Below are 10,155 nucleotides of genomic sequence, written 5' to 3'. Positions count from 1 at the left end.
TCGAAAAAAATAAATTGAAATAATAATTTTGTTCAATTTTTAGGAATCTATTTACTAATCGTGGCCGTGAACGCGGTAACAGCAAATACTGAAGTGAAGCCCGACTACTGCATAGACTACCATCCACAATGTCCGGTAGATGAAACGGCTAATTCAACAGCGACTCATCTCCCAGTATATGAGAATTGTCATAAATTCTACAAGTGCGATTTTGGGCGCGCATGTGTATTCTCGTGCCCAATGTATAATGGTGGTACAAGACAGTTGGTTTTCAATCCAAAGCTGCAAGTTTGCGATTATCCATGGAACGTACCTGGATTGCCAAATTGTTCGGACACACCATCCACAAATAGTACAACGACAGTTACTCCGCCGACCGATACACCGCCCGATACACCGACCACTACACCGACCTCTACAACACCTGGAGGAGGTATACCTGGCGCTTGTCTAGACAAGTGCCCTGTCAGTGGTCGCGGACGTGTAAGGCATCCAACTTCATGTAACTACTATTACGACTGCGTCGATGGGAAATACGTACTTCGAAAATGTTTGGAAAATTTATATTTCAATTGCTACGTGCAGGCGTGTGACCGAAAAGAGAATCTCCCTCCGAATTATCCCTGCTCGGATCTCAATCTTGGAGAATAATTAAGTGTCTGGTTAAGTCAGATTTAAATTAGTTGTACATGAATTGTACATACATGTAGAACTTTCGCCATGTCACTTATGTACAACTTATGGATTCTACCAAATATAGTTAGATATAATCGAATGCTAACATACAATTCAATGTATTCGATATCTTAATTCTTATAGCGGACGATTGTAACATGTAACACGTGCTGTAAGATCTTAATTGAAAATAAAACATGATTTGTTTCAGATAAATAATAATATGAAGTAATGAGCAGATCGTGAATATACATTTAATCTGTGAACAGTTATGTTTCTAATTACTATTAATTGTAACGCGCACATGCGTATTTAGAACTTTAAACAATCTCTCATTTCAGGTGTTGTAAATTTATGTTCAACCGATCCAGAGACGAACCCACATAAAGTACATAGTTTAAAAAATTGTAACAGTCGTATAAATGTGTATCTAATAAGCTAGTAATAAAATTCTACCAAACGTAAAAGAACAGAATATTTCTTAATCGAATACCAACATTCCCGTTCACAATTTTTAAATGGACCTTAATTTATTGTTTAAATGCCTTAGTTGCAAAGGTGCAGTTTAGGAAATTAATACGATATTACGAACACGAACTAATTAGGAGATAAATGATTGAGCATGATTCAGAAGTTCGACCCAGTAGAGCGGAAGCAGATGTGATAAGATAACAATTATTATATATTAATGATAAGACAGATTTTTTACTATAAATATCAGCTTACGAACAAACGAAATCGATCAGTATTTTCGGAACAGGGTATTGAGAAAGCTACCTCTGTTAAATTGGGTCGTTAAATATCGTCGCTCGTGATGATCGGTAGGTAACACGAAAAATACGTCAAAATATTTTATTGAACGAAAACAGTTATTAATTAGACAAGTTAAAATTGTGTTATTCGAACGAGTACACTAGAGGTTCGAAAAAAATAAATTGAAATAATAATTTTGTTCAAATTTTAGGAATCTATTTACTAATCGTGGCCGTGAACGCGGTAACAGCAAACGCTGTAGTGAAGCCCGAATACTGCATAGACTACCATCCACAATGTCCGGTAGATGAAACGGCTAATTCAACAGCGACTCATCTCCCAGTATATCAGAATTGTCATAAATTCTACAAGTGCGATTTTGGGCGCGCATGTCTATTCTCGTGCCCAATGTATAATGGTGGTACAAGACAGTTGGTTTTCAATCCAAAGCTGCAAGTTTGCGATTATCCATGGAACGTACCAGGATTGCCAAATTGTGAGGGTGACTCGAATACGCCCACAATAAGTACACCGACAGTTACTCCGCCGACAATAAGTACACCGTCAGGTACTCCGCCGACAATAACTACAACTACACCTGGAGGAAGTATACCTGGCGCTTGTCTAGACAAGTGCCCTGAGAGTGGTCACGCACGTGTAAGGCATCAACTTTTCTGCAACTATTATTATGAGTGCGCCGATGGGAAATACGTACTTGTAAAATGTTTGGAGAACTTTTATTTCAATTGCTACGTGCAGGCGTGTGACCGACCACAAAATCTCCCTCCGAATTATCCTTGCTCGGGTCTTGGACAATAATTATAATTATTTATTACATTCTCGCTATTTATCGTTCGAAAGAAATTAATGCGAAACGACTGTTTTATACACTTCTAAAACTCCATTCTCCGTTTATACATATGTTTAAGAATTCACTAAATCTCTAGTGAAGTCAGACTTAAATTAGCTGTACAAGAATTAAACATACATATAGAACTTTCGCCAGGTCATTTATAGTATACAACTTATGGATTCTACCAAATGTAATTAGATATAATCGGATGGTAACTTACAATAAAAATACCTAATTAAAAACGAAATATGATTTGTTTCAGATAAATAATGATATGAATTAATGAGGAAGTTGTAAATATTTATGTTTCTAATTTTAAAAAATTGTAACTAACGTATAATCATGTATGTAATGAGGTAATATTAAAAATCTGCCACTTGTAATAAAACGGAATATTTTTTAATCAAATACCAACACTTCCTTTCACAATTCCTAAATGGCTTTAAATATATTTGATAATGTATCCAATCGATAACGAATATAATCAGAACAATTGCAAGCAATCGTTATCAATTTTCATGAACATGTGCAAGACCTTATTTAATACATTTCGTAGTCTTTCGGAAATAAAATTAAAAATTTTTATTACAACTCATTTCCTGTCGTTTGTCGTACAATTTATCAGAAGATTCCACTACGAAGGAAAGGTGTAAAGCTCAAATCCGAACCTCATATTTCTGTTGATTTATCTGATAGTCAACGTTTAAAATCGAAATTCGATTATCGGAATCAATTTATGTAGGCAGCCGCCCAAGCAGATGTTACATATGCAATAAAAGTGGGGAGGGGCGGGTTCCTTGGTTTCTTCCACCGTGTCACGATATAAATTTCTGAGAACCAGCGTTGTGGATTCACGTAGCACGTGTACGAAAATACACGTGTGTCAATCTTATAAATTACTCGCTACGTTTCATTCTGTGCAAAACGAAAGGAGACTTGAAGTCTGATGACGTTTCAATTTTAATGTTGTTTTATGTAAGAACTGGCCATTGATCTACAGTTGTAAGCCGTAGGAACAAAGAGCAGCGCCGATGCATCGCGAAACGAGACCATAAGTGGGGTCATTTAACCATTCTTTTCCTATCTCCTTCTATTTGTATTATCTTGTAATAAATTTGTTTATGATCGAATTTGTTCATATGTTTGCATTTGTTTGATGGAATTGCCTGACGATTAATAAATGTTACTGAGTTAAGTATATTGCATCAATATAATCCTATTAAAATGTATATAATAATATAGCATTTAAGCATTATTAATTTAGCATTGACAGCTAGTACATAATATGCTATTATATTCGAACGGTTAATAAATTAAATGCAAGTTTTCACTCGTGTCAATATGCTCAGTTGAAATAACATAGCTTATGTAGATAGATTTTCTAGACAAGTCTTATCTAAGCGATACACTATTTGTAGAACTGCAAAATTAAAAATCGTTACACACTGAATAGTTTCAGTAATTTTAATGCGAATTTTATTTTCGCGAACTCCTACTTGATTGATCTGAAAACAAAATTTCAGCCTTGACAATCGCGATAAGACTGAATTATTTTGAACCATGAAGACAGGATTTATGAAAGAAATTAATGAAATAAATTATATAAATTAAAATTGAATAATCAATATCACAGCTATCAATCGCAAATCCAATAGAGTATATATTAGCCATGATAAGAAGAACAAACACTATGTTAATCAGACGCTAACCAGTATAAAAAGCCGTTTGCACAAATGACATTCGTCTCCTATATTTTAGAAGAGATACTACCGTCTTCAGGAAGGAACTGATTCCTCTCTTAAATTTCATTCGTAATGAAGGGTAAGCGATCTTCTTTTATTACAAGAACTATCAAACTATTATACTTATGTCTTCCATTCACGATTTTTAATTATTCTCTGATTCTCAATAATTCTTATGATTATAAAGAATGAATCGATCGACCAAAGTGAAGTTTAACTTGAGATTTAAAATAAGAAACGATATCGTAGTTCCTCTAATAGACAAGACTCGAACAATATCTTTCCCCAGGTTTTTATTTGCTGATCGTTGCCGCGACAGTGGCACAGGCTATCGCCGATGAATATGCGGATTTGAACATAACGTGCATAGAGGACTACTCGAGTTGTCCACAGGAAGAAAACGAGGATTCAATCGCGATTCACTTGCCCGACCCCGATAACTGTCATCAATTTTATAAATGCCAGCACGGTGGCGCGTGTATATTCCCTTGCCCGACGTACAATAATGGGACGAAGCAATTGGTGTTCGACCCGGTCCTTCAAGTCTGCGATTTTCAATTCAACGTAAAATTGCCAAATTGCACGGCTGAGGTGACACCTACGACCTCGGAGGAGCCGTCTACAGGCGCATCGCAGTCATCTACGCCTACTGTAGCAGTATCTGCAAGCTCGACTAACAATAAATTGTCGACTACACACGGAACTACAGCATCAACAACAAGCGGAACTGCAGCATCATCAACAAGCGGAACTGCAGCATCATCAACAAGCGGGACTCCAGTATCATCAACAGACGTAATTACAGAACCAGCAACAGAAGGAACTACAGAGCCAACTACATTCTTAACTACGCTTACAACGCCTGGGGCTGTGCCCAAATCTTGCCAGCCCAGCTACGCGTGCCCGAAGGTCGGTCTTCTACACGTGAAGCATGAGACCGATTGCAATTACTTTTATCGTTGCAAAAACGGAACTAAGAAGCTGACCAAGTGCCCGATAAACTTAGTCTTCAATTGTAACATTCAAGCCTGCGACTTCCCAAAGAATTACAGTTGTAAAACGACTCGTGCTGTAGAGGCCTAATAGAAACAGAGGCTTCTCCTTATACCCCTTAGCGTTCGAGTGAACAAAGTCACTGCTTTCTCGTAAAATCATGTTTCTTTAAATTAATAATCCCAATTTAATTCATTAAATTATTTCCTTACTAATCTGTTGACAAGCTGTTACCACACACACTTTAATGATTCAATAAAATGTTTAAAATGTATGTATTTATTACTCTACAAAATTGGTAACTCATTTTTATTGTAAAACCTAGTGATAAAACCGATGTCAGTATATAATGTTTGATAACGAGAGTAAACTTCTCGTTAATGAGGTGTCAACAGTACTGCTGAACAGATGCTATTAACAAATAATTGATCGATTGATTGTTTCATCGAAACAGACTTACGACGTGAACAGCAGTGAAATAAGACTCAAGGATGCATATCATGTGAAACGTTATTTATTCTGGAGTACAACGTCCTGGCTCGCAAATTTTAACAAACGGTCGTCGCGTCATCTCGGCTTTTCTATGTATGTATAGCTCGAAGAGGCACTCTGTCATTTATTCGGAACTGAAGTAACGTTCTTAAAACGACCGGTATTACAATTAATTGTTGTTCATCGTGTTAATAAGCAATTTACAACGAATTAATTACCTCAGGACGTGTACAGAATAAAGTGAATTACAAAGCACAAACCTTTTATCTTCTTCCTTATATAACATATCGTCGTAAATAGTTTTCAATAATTGTTTAACAGATACATGGTCGGTCGTTGAGTCGCGAAGCGTCTTGTTTGCCGTTGTAATTCTCCGGATCGAAGAAGAAACGACTCTCCTCTTGTTCCCTCTTACCGAATCTCGTTTGGGCCAGTCGCGAATTGTCGTACATCGCCTTTATGGTGTTCCACGCGTGACTAATGTCCAGAGCGTTCCCCCGTTTCCCATACCTGTTCACCCAATTTTGTTTTAAATATTAGGCACAAGGTGTGTAAATTAGATAATGAGACTGACTTTTTTAATTTTTTTATTCGATATATTCGAATAGAATTACATTTAATTATTAAGTTTAGAATTTTATTCGAATAGAATTACATTTAATTATTGCCTCTCTCAAAATAAGTTCTTTGGGAAGCCGCGTTAGAGACAGTTCTTCTAATCTTCATAGCAGTGCTGGAATTCACAATGTCTCCAGCATTGTGTGACTTCCCACGGAGTTTATTTTGAAGGAGACAGTATTAAATAGTAATTCTATTCGAATAAAATATTAAAAAAAAATCAATCTCATCACTTAATTTACACACCTTGTATATAAAAAATGTTTTGTTTCATTCTTTAGAATATTATTTATAGTGCGATAATAATAAAATAGTAAATAAACTATTTGAAACAAATTTAAATATTAAATATAAAAAACGAAATTTAGATATGCTTTTTGTCATAGGATCCACTTTGCTACCAATGAGTTCTATGCTTCTGTAATGATAAAAATTCTGTAGTCTCATAATAAATGATTTTGTAGGCAAGACTTTGTTTAGTTTATTTCATACCGTTCGATGAAAAATTTTGAGTGCATGAAAAATGTTACCTTTGTTTGGCTTTGAGCGAGAGATCATTGCTAAACTGGTCGACATATTTTATTAATTCGTCCGGCATGGCAATGGCAAATCCTTCCGGCCGAGTTGGTCTGGCCATCGGTTCCGGTTCCCCGTGAACGATGGCGTCTCCGAAAATGATTAGAACGAGGAATAAGCTGACGATATTCCAACACGATTGCATTCTCATTATCAAGAATTATCCTCGTTTGCTGAAATAAACGATACTTCCTCAATCTTAACAGTGACAGAATCTATCGAGTACAAAATCATATTTTAAAAAACGAAATCCAACCCCTGAAGTTCCTTTCAATTTATAGATTCAACAAATCGTGAATATATTTCCTAGTTGCTTTCGTTTTATTGCGTTTCATTGCGAACTATTTAATAAAATAATTATACCCTTTGGTCCGCGAGCCAAGAGAATAGAAGATCCATATATCCGACAAGGATGTTTCCATGGCTATTTTTGTCCTTTTGAAAATTCCTACTTTCGCTTCAACCCACTGATGGCCGTTCATTCTGCCCGACCACGCAGTAACCCGAATGTTATTAACCGTGGACAGCCAATCGTAAATCGTATCAGGACAGGTCAAACTTTTGTGACCCACGTTGACCTCCCTATTATATCGATTTCATTGATCTTACCCGGGAAATTATTATCGAACAATACTCGTAAAGAATTGATTTCATTTAATCTCATATAATCTAATAAAGTCGTTAATCATTACTTTTAGTCATGTCAGAACTTCAATTGTCGTTATTTATTATCAGTCTTCAAGTTACAATTAAATTACAGCGTAGTCTAATGGAAAAGATGTATAAATGAATTTACTTGATTGATACAATAGATGATAGAGAAGTGTGATAAGATAACAAACCGAACTTCGTGATATTCCCATGCCATAGTGGCTATTTAAACTCTTGTCAAACGCAATAGTAATTCGCCGACGACATACACAAAGCTGATTTTATTACCTGTTAAAGAGTTTCGTTTCTTGCACGTAGGATACTGTTTTCTGTTTAATCAGATTTCAGTGTTGATGACGGATAATAATTTCGTTCCTACGTTTTCACATACGTCAATTTAATGCAAAACGAAATCGTCGTGAAGAATCCTAAAAATAAATGATTTGAGTAACATATCAGTTCCATACAGAACTGTTTGAACTATCGTTAGTCGAATTTCAATGAAAGAACTATTTGTGAAATTAAACTTGTAATATAGAATACGAGAAGAGGCAGTTTACGAAAATTCAGAGAAACATGTATGTAGAGATTGAGCCGACAGTTAACAGTTGTACAGCTCAGGAGTACAGGTTTATCGCTAATGAAATCCTGCCGCAGGGAGTAGCTGTCTGAAATTGAATATCGAAATACGTAGCAAAAGTCGCGTGCGATCGGAAATTTTCGAAATTTCATCAACCACTTCGATTTATCGATTCAATCACGATTTCATCAACTACGTCGATTAGTCGATTCAAGAGTTCTATACGGAATTTCAGTTTTATTAAGACGCGAATTTTTATGCAAAATAAAATATTTCTAAGATTAATTTAGAAAACGATATCTAAATAGGATCTTGTTTTATCCTTTAAAAATAGTAATGTCTATTTCATTTCGGATCTTATATCTTGAATCTCATTATAAATCTTTTAAATTTTCCACAGATTTTTCTGTGAATACATAAGATCGAACTCTACACTCTTCAACGGAGTTTCGATTGACAATTGATATCCGAAAGAAATGAAACTTCATTCATTATTTACGAACAGTTAATAATATTTTATCACGACTATTGCAATCGTTCAAAGTTCAAGCCAGTTTTATAGAGAACGAAAGCATAAACCGTCGCACTGTTTTCGGACTTTTAACGCACAAATGTCGTTTAATAATATTTAGTCCCGAAGGAAATGAAAGTAGCAGTTACGCGATGTTTATGAGCCGTTAATAATAAATGACAATAGGCGAGACTGACCGACGGGGTTGGCTTAACTCGTACCACCGCGACGGATCGGTCGTTTGCTTCTGTTTTACGAGGGTCGGTGGGCTAAAAGAATTCATGTCGTCAGGTGTAAACTGTTACGTAAAATATAGATATATTGTGTCGTCGCAAGCTTGATAATCCGGTGACAAAGCTGCGGGCACAGGAGAGCCAATATGCCGACGGAATTTTACCCGTCTGCTCCATATTACGTCTTTTCATGAGTCAACAGCTTTTTCTCTTGATTTCTTCAGAAGTTCCAATTAATTAATCACAGCAATTAAAATAAATCTCTTTAGATTATATATACATTGCATACACCGAATATTATTAGGATTCAACATTAAAATCATTTATATTCATTATAGAATTCATCGAAACATCCTACGCATTTAAATCCTATATTATAGCAATTTGAAACAGATTTAGAACTTGGCTATTAAATTTCAAATTATTTCTTTAACCACGAGAATGATGAAGACCGTCGATTATTACTGTGACAATTTTAATCTCTATAGTTGATCACCACAGCAATTTGACGACGATCCATTTGCATAACTGTGATCGAGAAAATCGAGTTGGCGATGACAAAAATTGCACGAGTAATTCTCACTGAATATGTAAAACTGATCGTCGTGTCACGCAACAGATTGTCACGTAGACATACGTCAAGCACATAACAAGAAACTTTCACACTCTCCCGATGACTGCGAATCGGCTCCACTTCGATTTTAATTAGGGCAACGAAGGAGAGAATAACTTATGCAATAAATTTGTTCACGAAACTTTCCTTTGATCAACCCGACGAATATTCAAACTTCAGTTAAACCATGTCTTAACATTTTCATAAACGTTTCCCTGTAAATTTTTATTAGAATGATGAATTCGCCGGTATGTTTGAAATTCTATGATGAATACCTCCAGAGGAAGCATGGTTCAATCGTAGAATCGTTCGCTTACCGATTAGTCGAAAAAACTGGTGGTCCGACGAGGAGAAGACCTGGTCTTGTCCGACGCGATGCGACGCGACGGGATGAGAGAAATCCTGTATCCTGATGAGCGATTCAGGAGATGAAATCGAATCGGGCGCTCGCGTCACGGACCAGGAGTATATATACCTACCTGGGAACGCACCCTCTCACGCACCCCCTCAGCGCTCGTCAGGAAACCGCGTATCGCGCAGCTAGTCCAACGGATTCGACCCCACCATATCCTACTCCTATCTCGATCCTTTTCCTCCGACCTATACACTCTTACGATTTCAAAGGATTCAGTAAATCAAAACGGAAGATGCTGATTATTATCGAATTCGACAAATTAAGAATAATTTTGATTTTTCATTGTTTTATGTTACAGAACAAATCCGGTTAATACAATTTTCTAATTCATTTTTATTCTATTTTCAATTCATTTTATTCATAGTTTAGAGAATTAAGGATGTATTAGCTATACAGTCAATCTCAAAAGTTTATGTACCTTAGAAAAAACGCATTTCCTATAATTGAAAA

The 10,155-nt window shown here is 36.0% G+C and overlaps 3 protein-coding genes across 4 annotated transcripts in view; 2 read left to right on the top strand and 1 right to left on the bottom strand.

The window, feature by feature from the left end:
• The window catches only part of LOC108627745 (uncharacterized), a 3,849-nt gene extending 1,602 nt beyond the window's left edge, over positions 1-2,247 (top strand). The window contains exons 3-4 of the mRNA XM_026816953.1: positions 44-433; positions 1,640-2,247. Coding sequence (XP_026672754.1) covers positions 44-433; positions 1,640-2,247 — 998 coding nt within the window. The remainder of the gene's footprint in view (positions 1-43; positions 434-1,639) is intronic.
• Positions 2,248-3,588: 1,341 nt separating this feature from the next.
• LOC108627738 (chitin-binding domain protein cbd-1) lies at positions 3,589-5,321 on the top strand. The gene is made up of 2 exons (XM_018029153.2): positions 3,589-4,102; positions 4,313-5,321. The coding sequence occupies exons 1-2, from the start codon at positions 4,096-4,098 to the stop codon at positions 5,104-5,106; spliced, it is 801 nt and encodes a 266-aa protein (XP_017884642.1). The 5' UTR covers positions 3,589-4,095; the 3' UTR covers positions 5,107-5,321.
• Positions 5,322-5,512: 191 nt separating this feature from the next.
• On the bottom strand, positions 5,513-9,721 carry NPF (neuropeptide F). 2 transcript variants are annotated; one of them, XM_018029452.2, is made up of 4 exons: positions 9,608-9,721; positions 7,642-7,781; positions 6,657-6,875; positions 5,513-6,018 (listed from the first exon to the last, which is right to left on the bottom strand). In XM_018029452.2, exons 3-4 carry the CDS (start codon positions 6,851-6,853, stop codon positions 5,823-5,825), a joined length of 393 nt encoding a protein of 130 aa, XP_017884941.1. In that variant the 5' UTR covers positions 6,854-6,875; positions 7,642-7,781; positions 9,608-9,721; the 3' UTR covers positions 5,513-5,822. The 2 variants fall into 2 exon arrangements, with proteins under 2 accessions (XP_017884941.1, XP_017884931.1); XM_018029442.2 differs by lacking the exon at positions 7,642-7,781.
• Between the last annotated feature and the right edge of the window lie 434 nt (positions 9,722-10,155).

The sequence above is a fragment of the Ceratina calcarata genome, unplaced genomic scaffold (genome assembly GCF_001652005.2).
Source record: "Ceratina calcarata isolate Rehan_Ccalc_2016 unplaced genomic scaffold, ASM165200v1 scaffold127.2, whole genome shotgun sequence".
Taxonomy (NCBI): domain Eukaryota; kingdom Metazoa; phylum Arthropoda; class Insecta; order Hymenoptera; family Apidae; genus Ceratina; species Ceratina calcarata.
Note: the sequence above shows the minus strand (reverse complement) of the source record. Positions and strands in the feature narration are given on the sequence as shown.

Excerpts from the sequence above, each read along its gene's own strand:
- NPF (XM_018029452.2), bottom strand. The coding sequence starts at position 6,853 with ATGAGAATGCAATCGTGTTGGAATATCGTCAGCTTATTCCTCGTTCTA. Across the intron at positions 6,019-6,656 it reads TCGCTCAAAGCCAAACAAAG|GTATGGGAAACGGGGGAACG; the intron begins GTAACATTTTTC and ends TTGGGTGAACAG.